The following is a 20,822-nucleotide window of genomic DNA, read 5'->3' as shown; positions in this document are numbered from 1 at the left end:
ATTTCCTTTCATCATCTCAATGATCCACATAACAAGTATGTGAGGTTCTAGAACTGAGGCACAGAATGTTTTACAATTTGTAAGTTGACCTGGTAGGGTCAGGCTTAAACTCAGCCTTTTGTTTCCAGAAGGGAAAAAGTGGTGACAACACTATGTCTTTTATAATACTCCAATAATTAATATAGAAAAATTGGGTTAGGTCCTTTTTGAGATGCATTTCCCAATAGCAGGATTGATTTATTTTCCTCTCCCAAGTCTTACCCTGAGTACACTCCAGCAACCCATTCTTTAGGTCCTGCTTCCTCAGGAACTTTACATGAGATATTCTCTTTGAGAAGTGTGTCTTAATTATAAAGTCTGCTTATTCTTTATACCTCGAGTCTTGGTGCTGGTTTTGATTTTGCTCTAGGCCTTGATGTCTAGCTGTGCCATAATCAATAGCTTCCCTCTGAGCCCTGACCCTTCACGTGGTTGCTGAGATCCACCAACTTTCCCAGACACGAAGGACTAGTATTTTCTGGGAAACAACAGCACGCAAGACTTTGAAACCATGGCTTTATCAAGAGCTTATGTGCAGGTGTTCAGCCTGACTTCTGACTATTTGACTGTCTTTCAATGTTGTTCTACAGCCTGGCTGAAGACCTCAGTCCCCAGTTCCTGGATCCCATCTTAACCTTGGCCTGCTCAATACCAAAATTTCAACTTATTGCCAGAGTTCATTGCCGCACCTGGCATTTCACTTTGGAATTACATCACTTAGAAGTGTGGCTGCCAGGTAACTAGGTATTCTATAATTAGCAGAACATTCTATGATTTTCTATAAAAATTGGATCTAAATAGGTATTATTATAGAATTCCTCATTTAGAATTTATTTTCTAGAATATAAAAGTTGCTATTGCTACTGTATTATATAAATAATATATAGTTTTCTATAGAAGTGGCTTCACATGATTCCTGCATGCTGACATTTGTTCCAAGTGAAAAGTAAGCAAAAATAACTCTAGGGCTGTGTTGTCCAATGTGGTAGACACATGCGGCTTTAAGCCTTACAATATGGCCAGCCCTAATTGACTTGTTCTCCAATGTGCATCTGATTTCAAAGGCAATATAAAAATACGGAAAATATAGCTTTCATAATTTTGAAATTAGTTATATGTTGAAATAAGAGTATCTTATATATTTTGTTCTAAATATAATTTTTATAAAAATTAATTTCTCCTATTTCTTTTTACTTTTTTAATGTGGAAAACAAAAAGATCTCAAATTACATATGTGGCTTGCATGATTTTCTATCGGACCACACTGCTACACAGGATATGCCTTGTAGCTCTTTAATGTGAGCAAACTACCTACGTATAGATGAAATGGAGTTAGTTCAGAATTCAAAAGCAGGAAAGGTTATACATGGCAGGAGGAACCTCTGCCTTGATTTTAAAATTCATGTTCCTTGTACACACTGACATGCCACCTGCCTTGACAAGCTTTGAAGACCTGGTAATCTCACGAGAAATGAGGCTAAACCAAATGGCATTTGTCCACAGCTCCCCAGATAATGCCTAACCTCAGAGGTTTAAAATAAATATCGATTTTTGTCATTTATTTTACCCCACGTTTAAATATTCCTTAGATTTATTACCTTTAGGTTTTTGGTTAAGATTCAGTGATGGGTATGGTAATAAGTTATGCAGATATCATTTAATTTATGAACTCTGGAGCTCCAGGGTAGCTTTCAGTTCAAGAAATATATTAACCACATGCATATCACCCTTCATTCTGCGGTGAGGATTTCCAAGCTGGGTCCCTATGGTGCCACTTAATTTATGGTCTGGCCAGGTATGTGGATCTCCATACAATATTTCAATATAAGTTGCTCCAGCTAACTGAGGGGACGAAGACGGGCTTCAAAACACTAGTTGGACAGCTGATGGATTGCTCTCTCATACATTGGCCGCAGCATTAAGTAGCTTTTAAAGCTTGTCAGCGGTTTGGATCTTTTTCTGTTCTGAGAAGCTGCGCACACCGGCCTAGCCAAGCACAATCAGCCATGCTGCAGCAGGCAGAGGGCAGCTCCCAGAGTTACTTACGTTGACAGCCGTAGTGCCAGGAATTTCCCGGCAGACACTCATCACACTTAGGCCCTGTTGTTCCAGTCTTACACTCACAAAATCCTGAGCCATTACAACGATCATGGATTGAGCCCAAAGGGTTACAATAACACTCTGTAGAAACAAGACAACACACAGGCTGGAGACAAGTCTGCATGGCTTATAGGTTATCAACACAGGAGTGTCACTTAAATACATCACTTACTTAAAGAAAGATGTCCATTAATGAAATGCTTTGGCAAGTATGGCTATTTCAGGGCCATTTATTTATTTGCTTAGCCTTCCATGATATCATTTTTATGGTATGGGAGGAAATCAACTGAAAACTTCCACGAAAATAAGACATGCTTTTCACTGATAACAGATCATGATGGAGATTCCATTTGTTAGGGTATTTTTAGATGGTTTAATGAATACCATGAGAAGTTTGTATATCAAGGATAAATCAATATGCCATCAGTGTAAAATGCATTTTAAATTATTCAAATGGGCTTAGCCATTGCACTCAATACTTGAGAACTGCTGAACATTTTAAAACTACAATATGAATGCACTTTGCTCATTCAAAGGTCGTTTTACTTTATGATTTGGGATACTGCTTTAACTTATTCATGTATATACCATTTTGTGATGAGCCTTTAGATGTTGTATTTGCTAGGCATATTAATGCAGCTTTTATGCAGCCTAGATTAACAGTCATGAAAGAAAAATAAACTTTGTAATCTTGAATAAATTTCAACATAGTTATAATTTAAGATGTACATTTTTCTTGATAATGTCTGCTGGCAGGACAATATGGCTTTGCACAATAAAAGGTAAACAGAGTGTTTTCTTGATTCCTCACACATTCTTATATAGGATATTTTTACTTCTGAAGCTCTATTTTGCTTAAAACTTGAATGAGCAATGAATATTGTTTAGGCTTCTTCTATTAGTTGGAAAGGTAGTGGAGGTAGCTTGCAGCTTTTGGGTACTGTGGGCCAAAGTTCTGTTCCTCATTACTCTTTTAATAATTTTGCGGAAGTTATTGTATCTCTCAGTTTCCATTATTTAAAAATGCATATATTAAGTAGTTCCCTTACTAAAAACCAAACAAAACTATGCCATCCAACTAACCAAGAGGAGTTTTGAAAACTTAGTTTAATATAATAAAATTGAGCATCTTAGATTTGCTATGGGGGTTCAGGGTTTAACATTATAGTTGGATCCAGGAGTTTGACTCTAAATTTGTGTCTCAGAGACTGATTAGATAATTTCTTCAAACAAATGTGGAGTACCTTAGAAGTATGATTTATTTTATGCTATTAAGTCAGGTTTTGAGTTCCGCATTCTTATAAAATAAACATTTATATGATGAATAGTTACATATGCAGGTAAAAATAAAACTTAATAAATTCTAAAGTGCTCCCTTCTTGCCTGGCTTAGTTTGTACTTAACAACTAGGGTTTCATTTTAAATTAACATTTCCTATTTTAATATGTGTGTATATATGGAACCTGATTAAAAATATTTTAAAATAGTAATTTTGTGAAAGCTTTTAATGTTTGTCTGTACATAGGCACACTATAAATTTGTACCTATACCAAAACTGTAATTTTTTTAACTGTTTAAAGTGAATAAGTTGACAATGAATCACCAGCATATTGTAAGCAGAGTTACAGCTGGCCAACGTGAATTCACACGCTTCTCCAGTCAATGAGCCCATGACCATTAATTAATATAAGGTTTTAGAGGCCAAAAAAAAATGTAAACAAAATTAAACAAAACAGTAGAATAGTTAACCATAATATATCCCAGCCATTGTCATAGAAAATGGTAGTTACGTGTAATGTTACGCAGTCACGAAAATAAAGGACAAGAGGAGTGTGGCCTTCCCTTCACCTTATATAACAAATAATTCCATTTTTAAAAAATATCATTTATGGAATCATGGTCAGTGGTGGATGTTGGGGTAATGGGAAGATCCTTGGAAGATAATATTTTATTCCATGAAGTTAGGAAGAACATGCAGGACTGTTAGATTACAAAGCAACATAAAATACTTTGGGGGGCTTGATTTAAAAGTTATACTAGAATTGATTTATAGGTATTAAATGTGTCTTATGTTTGCTTTATTCTATTTAAGGTACCTCTGATTACCCAATCACAGGTTTCAAGGGGAATTAAAAATAATACACCATAATTTTGAGAAATGCTTAGCAGTAGCTGCTGAACTCTGTTTCATTCTGATGCAAAGCTTGTTAGCAGGATTATTAACAGTGATTACTGAAGGTCACAAACCACAAACCAAGGTCAGATCCTCTGGCTTCCTGCCTAACGCTCAAATTTACATGAAACAGAAGCATGCATGGATGCCATCTTCATGTAGTTGCTGCATCATCACAGAGTAATTACATGTATCTTTGGAGACATGGCTGTGTTTGGAATTTGTATGAAAAATGGGCAAATTCATCAGTAATCACAAAGCAGCAATCGCTGTGGCAACATGAAAGAGCCAGCTGCATTTTGTATTTGCCATAATATAAAATGATGCAAGTATTTTCAAACATCTATTTCATCACAGAGCCTCCATTTTGTTAAAGAAATGAGTGGTTCCTTTACAGTCAGGGTGGTGAATTTTATTGTCAATTGTTAAAAAATTGGCAGTGTTTTTTTCTTTTATTTTTAATGTAGACAAGACTTAGATGAAGTTCAAAAGTCTCTAATTTTAGTGCCTTATTCTGTGAAGTGAATATCCCTTCATTTTCATTAGTGCTTTCTATGCAAAATGGTATTACAATTAACTTTCAATTACTTGTGATGTATCCTTTTGAATTTAATACTCAGTTCTGCCTCAAGCCGTTTAGGAAGCTTCAATGTGGAAAATAGTGGATAGGTTCATGCTGTCTTATATAGCAAACCTTAGCAATGGAGCCACAGCTTCCAATGGTCCTGAGAGGCCAAACTCCAGCCTTAGCCTTGTGCACAGGCCGGCCCAATATCACTGCCCTCAGCACCTTAAGCAGGGTAAGTGAAATCTCCAGCTTTTAAGGAAATTGTTATTAATTCACTGTATGCATGTAAGCACTACAGATAAAAGACCGTACTACCTATCAGCTAGCCAAATTTTTCAATTCATTTTTTAAAAACACTTTTCTCCTTTAGGAAAAGGGCAATAATTTAAGAAATTATGGTAGGTGAGGGAAAAATGTAGCTAATTTTACTTTTTATCTTATATTATTTTTTTGAGATGGAGTCTCACTCTGTAGCCCAGGCTGGAGTGGAGTGGCAATATTCTCAGCTCACTGCAACCTCTGCCTCTTGGGCTCAAGTGAGTCTCCTGCCTCAGCCTTCTGAGTAGCTGGGATTACAGGCATAGGCCACCACCCTTGGCTTTTTATTTTTTTTTTTTTTCCGTAAAAACAAGGTTTCACCATGTTGGCCAGGCTGGTCTTGAACTCTTGATCTTAAGTGATCCATGCACCTGGGCCTTCTAAAGTGCTGGGATTACAGGCATGAGCCACCACACCTGGCCTAATGTAGCTGACTTTAATAGTACCTAAGAATGCACCTCTTTGTGCTTACTAAGTACTTTACATGATTTCAAGTATAAAATACTAAGTAAAAACAGGATTACCTCAATAAATTGGAATTTTCCAAAAGTTTATAATTTTAATTAGTAAATTTTCTAGAAAGGGAGAAGACAACTCTTCTTGATTTTTAAAAGTAAAAATAAATACAAAATTGTTATTGTTTTTCATATTTCTTCTGTAGTTTATGTGATTTAAAGGACAGATGTTGAATAGACTGTTTTCTAGTCTGTGGATAATCAAATATGGATTTACAACTGAACTATACCTTTTAAAACTGGATAGAAAGAAGCAGATTTGGAGTTCATAGTTTACTTTGGAACTGGAAGAAAGGGCAAATTTCAGAATAATAGAATACTCTGAATAAAACATATTGTGATATTGTTAAGTTACCTGATAGGAGAAATTTTATGGAATAAAATCTTTCATTTTAAGGCCTTTTTAAGATTGATTTAAAATAATATTAAATATTATAAAACATTTTAATCTTATATATTTTGTAAAAATAATTAGGTTTTTCCCCTGTATTCCTATTTATTTTAGCTTTTCTGTTGTTTACCTATCTATAGCATGACATTTATATATTTTTACAAATGACATTCAGTAAAATGTACTCTGCAATCAAAATTCAGACAACTACTCGTCTTTTGGGTTTCATGAATATCCTCAAATCTTTGTAACTCAAGTGTTATGAAGACAATCGAACTTTTGTTCATAAAGCCAGAGTGGAATTGCTGCTGTCATCCAAAAGGCATACCATGAGTAAAAGTCTGACGAGCTTAGCTTTGCTAATTGTGTCAGTGGTTGAGAGAAAGTGTTTAAGCTTTGAGGTCTAAAACCCTTTGCTGTAAGATTGGGGTCAATCTGCCTTGCTTTCTCAAGGACAAGATAGGGGAAATAATCAGTGTAATACTTACCTTACTGTTTTGTTAACGAGGATGAAATAAACACTAAACAAGACATCTGCAAGCCAGTTCACAGTTGACCAAGTGTTTTCTATGCATTGCATCTGGTCCTCATCTGATTTAGAAGGCTCAAATGACTTACCTATGATACACAGCTATGAGATAGCAAACTGAAATTTGAGCCTAGCTTTCTGGCCTCTAAGTCCAGTACTTTCTCTCCTAATTGACAAACAATAAATACAAAGATGCTTTGAAAAATAGAAAGTACTGTAGACATAAACAGTATTATATATACTTGGCCCAATTTAATTAAAAAACAGCTGTACAGCTATATTTTGTGACACTTGGATCTTGACAATCCAATCAGAGGACAATGATCCCAGAAATACGAATTGGATTTCTTTTCTTGATAAAAAGATTGCTTGTCACTTTGCAGCTTGTGTATCCTATTGAATGTATCTCAGTGTGAAAAAGTCTACCTTTAAAATTGGGCACCTATACAGCTACCTACTGGTGTAAGGGCTACACATATGTTTTTCAGAATTTCAAATATATGCATTGCTTCAGCATGAATTATGAAGTGAAATTCCATTTACTGTTTCTTATTTTTCCCTTGGCACCCCCAATTCTTAAAGACATGTGTCACCATGTAAAAGGCAGGAGATTTTCTGGATGGGAAAGACACCTGTTCCTCCGTAGGTGCTAAGAGCAGTAGTCATTGGTGGGGAGGGAAGGGAACGTGCTCAGGGGGCTCTGTGGACTCAGTTTTCCAGGGCTAAGAAAAATTAATTGACTAGAATACTTTTGAGATATTACTCCTCCTTTTGGGAGCTGTAGGAAAATTCAATAAATGGAATTTCATTGCTATGGATGAAGAAGTCAGACAAATTTCTACATTTCCAGTTGCTAATTGTTTTCAATTTCAAATAGCAACATTTCTAATCTATCAATACTCGTTGATCACCAATTATTTGCAAGAGTCTGTACCCCAATTTTTGATATCTATAATTAAATCCCGTATAATAAGTTTCTATTTTGAAAGTTGAATGTATAATTTAAGGCTATAAGTTCAGTTCAGAATCATCAGGTTTTAAAATTTCATATAAAAACAAAAATGAAAAGAAAGAAAATTCTTAATTTCTTTAACATGATTTCTGAGATCATCATATTTAAAGCATCAACATAATGGCTCAAAGTATATCCCCCAACTATAATCTCAACCAGTACAAGTGAATTTTAAGCCTACCACAGGATATTCGCTCCATTGAGAAAGTTCATTCTGTCTCAACCATGGTGCAAATCACCAGCCTCTCCACCCTAAATAGCTCCCCGTAGCTCAAAAGGCACAGAACAATAGCTGAAATTGTAATGGAACTGACCTATGCACACATTCTCATCGTCCAGTTGTGCAGAAGCATTTCTGAAGTAGCCCAGCCTGCATAACTCACAGTGCTGCCCTCTAGTGTTGTGTTTACAGCTCACGCAAATGACTGTATTTAGCAGATCGATATAACTGCATCGATTGGAGTGGCCGAAGCATTCACAATCTTGCAAGGAAGAACAGAAATGTATACAAAGTGTATACAATAGCAGAGTAATAGCATACTACATGCTTAGATAAAATGAGGGATGGAGAAAAGACAGTGGAATGGCATTACATACATGTGGTTCAACATGACACATGGTGACAACAGGTGGTTGTGACTAGCATGGAAATAGCATCTGTTTCAAGCAGGATAGAAAGGTCAAACATTCGAAACAGGACTGAAGGTTGTTAATTCTTGGCAGACAAGATGAACAGAAGCATTTGCAGGTGTGCACCTTTTAAAATTTGGGAAGCCTCAGTTTCCAGTGATGCAAAAGTCTATTTTTTGCAGACAGAGAATTTTACTGTCTTTGCACCATTTCCCTCATTTTCTCTTCATCTTTTTAGCCTTAAAAAAGTGGGAGGGGTGTGTGTGAGCACTGAGGGTCTGAGTCCGATCACCATGGCTCCTTCTGCTCTCTGACATCATGCCAAGACAGCAACTCAATCGGGGTTTCATACACATCACGGCAAATTTAACAGAGATCTAGACAACGAAACAATTCCTTGTTTTTGTTTTCCTCCAATGCTAAGAGGAGAAGATGACTTTTTAAAGCCTTTCTTCAGACCGAATCTGTATGTGTATGTGTGAGAGAAGACATAAAAGCAGGGAGATCATTTGTGTAAAAACGTGCTCTTAAGATTTCCTCCTTTTCTTATAAGTTTCAAGAACAGTTTGCTACAAAAGAAGCATTAGGCAGCTACTGTAACCCCACATTTCTTTTCCTTCGTCTCTCTAAAATGTTAGAGCTGCCCCTGAGGCTTAGCAGTGACGGTGGTAACGACTAGACAGGGAGATGAAGAAGGAGATGAGAGTAGTTGGGGAAGGTTGGAGGGTGACTAGATTTCTTCTTGCATCTCAACTAGAGCAAGAAGTTGTAAATCCAATTCAACCTTTGTAAAAGAAATGGTAACGACAAAGTCTCTGTTGATAGAATAATTACTACAAAAGTGTGAGTGGTAACTAGGTGGGGTATCTATTTTGTCTTCTTGGAATATGAGGGTCAATCTAGCTGGACATTTATAAGAAAGGTCAACCAGGATATTGCTCATTTTGTTTGTTTAAAAATATTTCTTGCATCAATATCTTGCTTTTATTTTATCCCACTAGGAAGCCAAGCACAGTCACTATTTGAACTCATTCATTCATTCTTCATTCATTCATTCATTCATTCAATAAATATTTTCACTGAGTTTGTCTATCTATGTGTCAGGAACTTGGCTAGGTGTTGAGTTACTATTTTGGCCTATACAAAATTTTGCAAATATTATATTTTGATGATCAGAATAAAAATGAGTAAGTGTTGTCAAGTAAATAATAGTAAGAGATAGCTAACTTTTAAAACTTAAAAAAAATTCATATGCTACCACTCATCAGAAAGCTAGCTCCTACAAAAGAAAGCTGAGATCAAGGTCCTGATGGAATGAAATCAAATTGGATCGAAGCAGAGGAGGACACTGGGAATGGCGAAGCGTAGAAGATAAAACCAGAAACAGTATCAGCAACTTTGGGACACCTGTTGCTAAAAGAGAGGCAGGAAAAAAAGGAGGATCCTGAAGCCAAGTCACTCCCTTTATTTGAGGTCAGCTGTATCACCATGTGCACGAACACAGGGAGTGAAGGGTGAGTGTGAGGACAGGAAGAAGTCAGAGGGGAGGTGAGTCTGAGGGTAGGGGGAGTCCTGGGAGAAGGTGGCCTTGAGACTCCAAGGTAGGAGACATTAAGAAAATGCTCAAATAAATTTAGTAGTAGAGGCATGCCAAGTTAACAGTAATACTCCAATAATCACAGAGTTACAGATTAACAAATTAAAATCTCTTAGAAAACAACAATCATCTCCCACCAATCCACTGTACCTCTCTGAGTTACGCCTTGTTTATTACGGCATTACTGACTGCCAAGGAAATCAGAAAGCCTTCTAGAGACTTCTGTTTGAGAGTTTGAAATAAAGACAATCTTTCAGGACTAGAGCCTTTTGAGAGCAGTGGTTGAAGGAAGGAAACCCAATTATCAAACCTAATTGCCTCCCAAGGACTTTTTGAGAACTGCCTGGAATTCCTGAGGAGGGGGAACAATAGCCCTGCCCCTGGGTCCCTTCCTCTCAAAGAGGTCTCTTATTGGCTGTCCTTTTTCAGGTTCTCCAATGCTGGTTGGTTCCTGGTGCATCTAATTTAATTAACAGAGCTTTGTTCAAAAGTATCTTTTTATGTGCAAAAAATCATTCTAGGACCTTTCTACAGCTACATAGAAGCTTGTTGCCTGGAAGCTTGCTTAGTAAATAAGACAACATATGCTCAGATAACCAGAAAGAAAATAGCGTGTGCTAAGAAAAAATAGGGACGCAAAGCAATCTAAGTAGAAGGAAAACTTCATTTAACATGAGGGGAATTAGAAAAAGCGTACTACAGGACTTGCACTCTGAATCTTCCTTAGGGCAGGTAGAGTTTATTAAAATAAGAAGGAATGAGCATTTTAGGTGAAAGGAATAGAGTGAAGAGTGGGCAAAGGTATGAAGTTGGGGAAATGTAGAGAATAAGGCTAGTGACTTTTCATAGCATAGTTCCTTTGTGGGTCCTAAAGGATCCAGTAGATTCTGCCCCATGGCCAGAACTACATGCTTAACTCCATCTGACAAAGTTTTATCTGAAGGACAAGCCAAATCTGTAAGATACCCAAGTTCAACACTTTAAGGCCCATTCCACGAATCTCCATAGAAATGTTAAATATGATATTATCACTACTATTATCTGAATTTAATGAATAGTACACATTTCTGTGGTGACATTAACTATTTATGGGTCTTGTTTAAAAATTAATGTATTAATTTGATAGGAAAAGTTAAATATTATATAAGAAACCATACTCAGCTAAACACACAATAGTATAAATTTATTTCAAATGATAACTGGACAATTTAAATGTTTTACAAGCATTAAAAGGTTTTATAATCTAGAAAACAGGCTAATGATAACTTGATTCTTTTAAGACTTCTAGTACTCTTCTGAGACTTAGATAAAGCCATCTTCTCTGGCTATAATATATTTGAGAATATAAAATAAGAAACAGATCTTTGAAAGTGATTTGAAAAACATAAGAGTATTATATAAATACAAAGTATTTGAAATATGACTCTTAAACTGCTATATTATTTTTTGGTTTTCTGTTAATTTCCCACTTTTTAATATCTGGTCTTTCCACACAGGCACAGAACCTATTAAGTATAGCTTGAGCTATGTTATTTTACTAAGATTCTGAAGGGATGATAATAACAGTTTAATAATTCTTTGATTCTTCAAATCACTGACCTCCCACGTCCTCCCATTTCTTCTTATAAAGTGTAGTATCCATGGTCCAATCCTTATAATCACTTCCTCTATATACTCCCTTGCCCTTCTACCCCCCCAATTATAGAGAAATCTTGATCCTGGTTCAATCTTGATGCTGGTTAAATTCAACTCTCCAGGAAATCCTAGCCAGAGCTATCAGGCAAGAGAAAGAAATAAGAGGCATTCAAATTGGAAAAGAGGAAATACCTATGTATGCAGCTAACTGAGGAGGTGAAAGATCTTTACGAGGAGAATTACAAAACACTGATGGGATAAATTGTAGACAACACAAATAAATGAAAAAATATCCCATGCTAATGGGTCGAAAGAATTAATGTTGTTAAAAATCACCCATTACCCGAAGCAAATTACAGAGTCAATGGAATTCCTATCAAATTACCAATGTCATTCTTCACAGAATCTGAAAAACCAACCCTAAAGTTCATATGGACACCCCCCCCCCAAAAAAAAGCCCAAATAGCCAAAGCATTTCCAAGCAAAAGAAACAAATCCAGAGGTATCACATTGCCTGACTTCAAATTATACTACAAGTCTATAGTAGCTAAAACAGCATGGTATGGGTACAAAAATAGACAAATAGATTAATGGAACAGAATAGAGAACCCAATGATAAAGCCACATACCTACAACCACCTGACCTATAAAGTGGACAAAACTAAACAATGGGGAGAATAAACACTCTATTCAATTAACAGTGCTGAGAGAACTGGCTAGCAATATACAGAAGAAAGAAACGGAACCCATATCTCACCCTACACAAATATTAGCTCAAGATGGATTAAGGACCTAAATATAAGACCTGAAACCATAAAATCCTGGAAGAAAACATGGGAAAAACTCCTGCGCATCAGCCTAGGCAAAGAATTTATAACAAAGACTCAAAACGCAAATACAACATAAACAAAAATAAAATTAAAAAATGGAACTTAAACTAAAAAGCTTCTGCACAGCAAAATAAATAACAGAACAAACAGACAACTTACAGAATGGGAGAAATATTTAGAAATTATGCCTCTAAAGACTAATATTTAAAATCTATAAGGAACAAACAACTCAACAGGAATAAAACAAACAACAACATTAAAAAATGGGCAAAGGACATGAACAGACATTTATCAAAACATACAAGTAGCCAACAAACACATGGAAAAATGCTCAATATCACTAATCATCAGAGAAATATAAATTAAAATCACACTGAGGTGCCATCTTACACTAGTCAAAATTACTGTAATAAAAAGTCAAAAAGCAACAGATATTGGCATGGATGTAGAGAAAAGGGAATACTCATATGCTGTTGGCGGGAATGTAACTAAGATCAAACTCCATGGAAAACGGTATGGAGATATCGCAAAAAACTAAAAATAGAATTGCCACGTGACCCAGCAATTCTACTACAGGGTATCTACCCAAAGGAACATACATCATAAAAAAGACAACTACCGTCGTATGTTTATTGCAGTACTATTTACCATAGCAAAGTCATGAACCTACACTAAGTGTCCACAAATGGTTGATTGATTAAAGAAAATGTGTATATACCCCATGGAATACTATGTAGACATAAGAAAGAATTAAATGATGTCATTTGCAGCACCATGGATGGAGCTGCATGCTATTATTCTAAGTGAACTAACAGAGAAGCAGAAAATCAAATATTGCATGTTCTTATATATAAGTGGGGGTTAAAGGGTACACATAGACATAGAGATGGAGAACTAGACTCTGAGCACTCCAAAATGTGGGACATTTAAGAGCTGAAAATTACTACTGGGTCCAATGTCTAGTATTTGGGTGATGAGTCTACTAGAAGCCCAATCCCCCACCATTATGCATGTAATACCCATGTAACACACAAGCAGTGTAACCCCTGTGTTGAAATTTTTTTAAAACAATTTAACTTTTCATCTTTTCATGCTCATATTGCCATAGGTAAATGTGGTTAGTTTTTCTCCAACTGTTTAGAAACAAGTCTCATTTGAAATTCATGACCATAAGCCTCAGTGGGGTCCTTAGAGCTGCCTGGTAAACCTTCCTGAAGCAGTGGGCTTCTGGGCCACCACGCTCTCTTAGTTCTCCTCTTTCCCTACCCATCACTGCTTTTTTCTCTATTTTCCTTTTTGTCCTCATCTCCTCAAATGTTTCAAGCTTTAATCATTGGACCTCTTTGTTCCTTACATTCACACTAGATGTTTTTTACCCAACTCTATGGTCTATATGTGGGGCATTCCAAAATAGTTATTTCCAGGGTGGACTAACTCCCCTGTTAATTAGTGAGACTCCCTTCAGAGTCATCCATTGTATGCCACTGTCTTCCTAGAATTTCCACTTGGACGTTTTATAAACATCTCAACTTTAACTTGTTCAAAGCTGAGCTCTTGGGTTGCCTTCCTAAACTTGCTACTCATCCAGGCTCCTCTTTCTCAGTAAATGACCACTCCATTCCTCCAACTGCTTAGATTACACCTCTCACCATCTCTACCACCTCTTCCTTAGACATATCATCAACCCATACTTGGATTATTGCCATTGTGCCCAAACTGCTTTTCTGGCCTCAACCCTTGTGATGTCATCTCCACATAGCAGACAGAGTGACTCTTTCAAAACTTAAGTGAGGTCATGGCGTCCCTCTGCTCATTATCCTAATGGCTTTACATACTATTCAGAACAAAAGAGATGTTCATTCATTCTTTAGTGACCTGGCCCCTGGCCTTCCTTGAAGGGCTCATTGCTAGTACACTCCTCATAATTCAGGGCACAGTGCCTCCATGTTGTTCTTCAAACATGCCAACCACTTCCCAGGCCCTATGACTTGCTGGTCTGGAATACCCTCAGACATCTCCATTACTTGCTTCCCCACTTCTTTTTCAAATATCTTCTCAAAGAAGGTTATCTGACCATTTAATCTGAAATAATAGCCTCCACCCACATACCCTAATCCCTCAATTTTCTAATCTTGTTTATATTTTTTCATAGAATTTATAATATTCAAAAAGTATATGCAAAAATAATTTCTTCCCCTCTAGTTGAGTGTAAATATCCAAGGGCAGACTGTGTCTGTTATGTGCTCAATTGTAACTACAGAACTTAAAATATTGCCTGGCATATACTAAGCACTGAGAAAAATATTGTCAAATGAATGAATGAATGAATGAATGATGATCCTAAGGCCCCTTCCTTTGGGGAACAGAGGAAGACACAGAGAAAAGCTATGTTTAAATTCATTCCTTCATCATTCGAATTCCCGAAGAGAATCTGACTATATCCTATATATTAAAAAGTTTAGAAAAACAGTAGCCACAGAACAAGCTGTAACTGAGTTAGTGATTATTTTAGCTGAGAGTTCACTATATGTCTATGAACAGATCAGTTTAGGCAGAGAAAAAGCAGGTTTCGGAAAATTGCTGTGGTTTTATATGGTTTTTAATCTCAAACTGCATTTCAGACAAGTTTCATTATTGTAGTATAAGCAAGGCTAAAAGGGGCCTTTAGCTTTATGTCTACACAATGTGGCACAACAAACATTGGCAATACGTATTTATTGAGAACTACTCTGTACCACGTACAGCCATCATGTACCAGGAGACAAAGGGAATGAAGTCCAGGCCTCCAGAGCCTAGTGCGGGCTTTTTCAACCTTGGCACTATAGCCATTAGGGCCAAACAACTCTTTGTTGTATGGGACTGTCCTGTGTATTGCAGGCTTTTCAAATGCATCCATGGGCCCTTTACAGACTAGATGACTAGATGTGGTAGCAACCCCCAAACTGTGACAACCAGAAATGTCTCCAGACATTGCCAAATGTCCTCTGGAGGGCAAAATCCACCTACATCCCCACTGAATACTATTGTTCTGGGGGGAAGATAGAAAAAATACTATATACGTGTAATATATGAGATATATTGCAACATAGAAGGCAGTTGTGATAATCAAGTACTTAGTATCTAGCCAGTTAAGAGGAATAAAGGCTAGAGGGTTTTACAAGGGGAAGGGTTCAAAGTTGACTTTCCAGATAAGGAAAGGATCAAGTCTCCTCTAAGGTTTAAAAGTTTCCTTCTGACTGACACTGGCTGGGGAAGACCTGGGCAGATAAAGAGTTCCAGGAAATCAAGAGGTTGGATACAGAGAATGAAAGAAAAGAATGTTACTAAGAGGAGGGGATTCAATACCTCTTTTGCATCTTCTTTCTTTTTCCCCATGTTGCCTATATTATATTAGTAAATTACCTCTGTAAATACACTGAATGTGGCACATTTAGAACAGGTAGATTTTTTTATTTTTGGCCAAATAAGGAAAGCTAATTCAAATCCAGAGCTGATTAAAATTCACTTTAGACATTCAAAAAGGAAGAATTTGAGAAAAAGACTTTAAAGGTGAAGGAATGGGAACTCTAAAAAGAATCTTCCCTTCATTGCATTAAATGCAATGATTCTGGAAATTAAGAGGCTCTAGCTTTTTCTTTGTCTTTTCCCCAACCACAACCCTGTCTTGCAACCTTACGTAGCTGTGGAAGCTCTTCCACACATATCATTTGATGATGATGTGAATTTGTCTATAGTAAGTCTACTTCGTTGGGTAGCTTTCCCCTGTCTCCAGGGTTGTGTCTAGACCTCACTGGTGCTGTGTCCTCCAGAAGCTAGAGATACAGGGTCAAATTCCAGGTTCAGAGGCCTCTTGTGTGTCTAGCACACTTGACATGACAGAAAGGAGATGAACTTTGTACGTGCTTTTTCCTTCCTTTCCCCTTTACCTCCTTTGTTTCCTTCCATATGGCATCCCTATGGTGGCTTCAGTGAGTGCCTGCGTGTCACAGCACGTGCCTAGATTGGTTTGTTACCCTCTGAGCCCGCATCTGCTTTTCTCAAACAAGACTTATTTCCCCAAATTTCAAACCCAATTGGGTTCCCCTAAACCCAAATTGGCATCTTCTACATTCCACGGTTAAAAGCACATTTGAGAAAAATTTGAGACATGGTTTAAATACTCTTGGTTTCTCTTTTCCCATTTTCTGACCAGCTTCCACTTTTTCTCTGTATGTCATGGAAGGACAAATTCAGCATTGATTAAAATCTGGAAAATGACTAAATTCAATAAGGAATAGGAAATCATTATGGTCATTTTCACCAAATGGGTCAAACTAAGTTCAGATTTTATTAATAAATATATTTCTTTGTAAGAGGTGTTTTATGAAAAAGCAAAAATACAAAACCAGAAAGTGACATATGCCCAACAGTCAAGGGTGGAAAACAAGACACACCTGTTACACAAGACATTTAAAGAAAAAAAAAAATGGAGAAATAAAAACATAAATCTTTATGTTTCCTGAAAAATCTTCATTCTGTGAAAGACAGATGCTAGCTGGAATGGGCCATTCATGAGTCACAGATGAGCACTGCTCACTTTCATTTAAAGAAAGTAATATAACTATTATTTTTGGATCATAAACAACACTTAATCCATTGCAGATTTCACTTGTGTTTTTCGGGTTATTCAAAACAATTTTTTGGAAGCATAAATTCCAAGGTGTTTTATCTGTCACAAAGTGAAATGGACACCATACATGGAACCTGCCATTCTGGTCTCATGAAAAGTACCCTTGAAACTCACTGTAAGTGGGTTTCCTTGTTTTCAATGCAAATGAGTATCCATGTTAGTGCTCTCACATTCATGGTCTAAACAGGTACCTCAATCATTTTTATTCTTATTCACACATTAATCTTTCAGAAAACAAATGTTGTAGCACTTTTAATTGTAGTCAAGTTTCTGAGTGAAGCATTTTTTTTCTTACAGATGATTCTCGGTACTATTCGATGCATTGATTGTTATCAGTCAACATGCCTCACCAATAAGCTGATGGGTACACTTCACAGATATTCCAGATTCATACAGTGCAAAGTTTCACAACACATAACACCATGAAATCACTGTATGAATCCAAGAATTCCTACCTCTCTTGTGGTTTGCAACTTGAACAGAAGAAACTGTTGACAAAGCTAATTTGGGAGCAACTGGATAGGTTTAAAAGAATGAACAATAAATTAGAAACAATAGTGAAACGTTCAAACTGTAATAACTTATCACCAACCCACTTGAAAAGTAGCCCTAAATTAAGAGATTATTTGTATCTGTTGTTTCTGGGAATTTGTTTCAATCACAGAGTAAGGCTTGCATTTGGCTGAAAATGGTTCAACATTGTCGGTAATACAATTTTGAAGTTTTCTTTTCAGAGGCAAAAATTATTACCATTTAAATCGAGAATCCAGTGAAGCAAGGATCATTCCCATAACAATATGGATAGTAGGATCCCCTACTGTCAATTTAAAAAAATAGTAGTTGTGTTGTCAGTTGACATTATCATTGCCTCGGTTCACCATGACATTCTATGTCATCCTAAAGTAGTCTACATATATACCATTAGGCTATTCTTGTTGAACCCATTAGATACCCTAGAACATAGTCAGTCCCAATAGTCAGCCATTCAGCAGCGTTTGGGCCTAGGTCTCAGAGTCACCTTGGACATGTGTACCTTTGTCTTTAAAAGTTGTAGTCTTCTCAGCATTTATCACCTTTTTGATGATATCAGCTTGTTAATGGCAGGGTTTTCTCTCTATTTTTGCTTGCCATTTCTTTTTCAATTATTCATAAAGAGTTGTTTGTGAAAATAGCCAAAACAGAATAGAGCCTGATATTCTCTGCAGATGCAGACAAGAAAAATTATGGCTGCAGAGAACTGGCCTCTGCTACAAAGTGCACCTTTTGCTAAAATTTCAAAATTTAAGCGCTTTGTTCAACTGTGCTGCTTCTCAATAGATTCATTTGAACTCATTATCCACATTCTAAGAAAGTACAATTGGTATGACATTAAGATATTTCTGAAAGTGTTTTGTCCTGTGACACTCAAAGAAAACACAGCAAAATAATTAAATGGGCCTACTTCAGGTTTTGAACAATGCATAATCTTGTTCAGCTCAAAACTCACTGTGGAGAAGTGTTGTCTTAGAGCCTGTGTTGTATAAACTGTGGACTATGAAATTCAATAGGAAATGCTGAGTGACATTTCACTGAAGATGCTGTTATTGAACTTGCCAAGGAATAAAGCCACTAAACCTCTTCTGATTCCTCACAGAATTAAACTAATAGGGGTGAGCTTGATCTGTATTTCTTCTTTCATATATATGTGCAGAAACTTGAAAAAATTCATTTGGAGCAGATGATTAAGATAATTCTATTTGCTGGTAATATATGTATCTAGGACAGTCTAGATTTCATCACGCTGATCAAGGACTGAAAATGCAGCCCTTCCAATTTGACTCCTCAACAAATTGCTAATATATTTTGTTTTGCTTAGCAGCTATTTCCTGGTTCCTCCTTTTGCTCATTTCCTCTTCCATCTGTATTCATTAGAGTTTAAAAGGAACATCCTGTATATAACTAAGGAAGATGGAAGCTAAAGTTGTGCCTTTTTTTTTTTTTTGTAGAAGGAAGAAGGCAAAAGAATACAATCTTATATTAAAAGAAATTCCAATTTATACATGATTATATATATCATAGGGCAGATGTTAATATGAATTTAACATTACACTGTGGCTTATGAAGTTTATTGCCCAGCTTTTAAAAGTTCTCTTTCTTCCTGCACAGTCACATTTCTATCAGTCTTGTTTTCTTGTTTTTTTTTTTTTTTTTTTTTTTTTTTTTTTGACATTAGGAGTCAGAAAATAATTACTGCTTTAAGGACAGAGAGCAGATTGCTCTAATGCTGGAACACATGAATGTTAATTGATAAAGAAGATAAAAGGAAAAGTTCCAACAAGGAAAATTTACTGTGATACGAAAGAGAGAGAGATACACACACATACGCAAACAGAGAGAGAGGGAGAGAGAGAGACAGGAGGGAGGAAGTAGGGAGGGGGAGAGAGACAGGGAACAAGAAAGAGTATGTGAGAGAGGGTCAAGGGAGGGTAGAAGAGAGGAGGAGGGAGGGAAAGAGACAGGGAGCTTGCTCCAGATTTTGGCCACTCAATGTGGAGCAATAGTCAGAGAAAACATCTTTCAGGTGTCACAATACTACCTCTATGTATTTTTCCAGATCCTCAGTACAACTGAGGTGCTAGTTGGTTGACTTAAAAGTAAGAGGAAGACATTGAAAGGATGCCTGTGCCACTCACCCGTTATTTAGTCTTGTCTGTACTCCACACTGTGGTGGCAACAGAAGTCTAGATTTCTCTTGGGACTGACTGACCTTCAGTGTAATCTAGCAAAGATTAAAGCTAAAAAGCTTCCATGCCATCTAATTTTCCCCCTCATCTTTCACTCTAATATTTTTGGGACACTCTTCATATTAGAAAAAAGATTGAATTATGATTCTTTCAAAGACATGGCATTCATGATAATGCTCTTATTTTGTGCTAAAAATGGCATATAGGATTTTCCCCCAAACATGTGGGATTTTATATCAGTAGGAATTTTACATGCTCCTACCTTGTTTTGGGTTAGGAACCTCAAGGGAAGAAATATTCGGCCATATCCTATTAAACTTTGGAGGAGCTGCATGCATCAGGAAAAATCAGGGTATGTTATTTTCATCTATAATGTCATTTGGTTTAAACAGAAAATGATATGGACAAAGACACAAATCACACATCTGCTCTTTAACTTGGCTGTGATGCGCTTAAACAAAACATGACTCCCACATCAAACAAGAGCAAGCAATTCATGATTCCCAAAACATTGAATGGACATTAAATATATAGCTACTTCCTCACTAAAGCTACGTGTTTTCTTTTAAAATAAGGTAGAGTGTTCTTACACGCACACAAAAATACAAATAAGGACTTCAGCAATCCAAACCATTATGTAAAGCTGGTGCCTGAAACTAGAAGATAACACTAAAGAAATAATCTCTCACTTGAGGATTCCACTCGCCTTAATTTATATTTACAGATATGAACTGGTTGCATTAGTTTTTCATGGTCGATTCTTTGGAGTATGTTTTAAGTGTGAGCCATTATCTCGGAAAAGGAGTGGGTATATTTCCTGTTTTTGTATGTGTAATTTCTCAGAAAAGGAAAGAGGGATAACTGGTGGTTTTGGTTTATGGAGAAAAGTCCAAGATGCTTCCAATTGTATCTAAGGTTTGTATGTATGAGTATGTATATGTTTTCATGATGTCTTTACCTCAAAATATGTTTCTAGAGTTATTGGTTCCAATGCAGAAATAACTGAAAGCATTAATTAATTTAAGAATTTGTATTATTTATGTCTTGGTATTACTTGTGTCTTTCAGTTATGGTAGGCAGAACAGCCAGGCTA

The 20,822-nt window shown here is 36.5% G+C and overlaps 1 protein-coding gene across 9 annotated transcripts in view; it reads right to left on the bottom strand.

Annotated features, from left to right (window-relative positions):
• The window catches only part of NTNG1 (netrin G1), a 356,160-nt gene that overhangs the window by 42,074 nt on the left and 293,264 nt on the right, over positions 1–20,822 (bottom strand). For 3 of the 9 annotated variants that reach the window (XM_017502187.2, XM_037729103.1, XM_037729104.1), the window contains exons 6-9: positions 19,992–20,057; positions 17,462–17,521; positions 7,960–8,127; positions 2,086–2,220 (exon numbers count right to left, since the gene is read on the bottom strand). The exons of 1 other annotated variant lie outside the window; for it this stretch is intronic. In XM_017502187.2, coding sequence (XP_017357676.1) covers positions 2,086–2,220; positions 7,960–8,127; positions 17,462–17,521; positions 19,992–20,057 — 429 coding nt within the window. The remainder of the gene's footprint in view (positions 1–2,085; positions 2,221–7,959; positions 8,128–17,461; positions 17,522–19,991; positions 20,058–20,822) is intronic. 5 more of the 9 variants (XM_037729105.1, XM_017502184.2, XM_037729106.1 and 2 more) reach the window with 5 other exon arrangements.

Source organism: Cebus imitator, unplaced genomic scaffold (assembly GCF_001604975.1).
Source record: "Cebus imitator isolate Cc_AM_T3 unplaced genomic scaffold, Cebus_imitator-1.0 Scaffold293, whole genome shotgun sequence".
In the NCBI taxonomy this organism is placed as follows: Eukaryota; Metazoa; Chordata; class Mammalia; order Primates; family Cebidae; genus Cebus; species Cebus imitator.
Note: the sequence above shows the minus strand (reverse complement) of the source record. Positions and strands in the feature narration are given on the sequence as shown.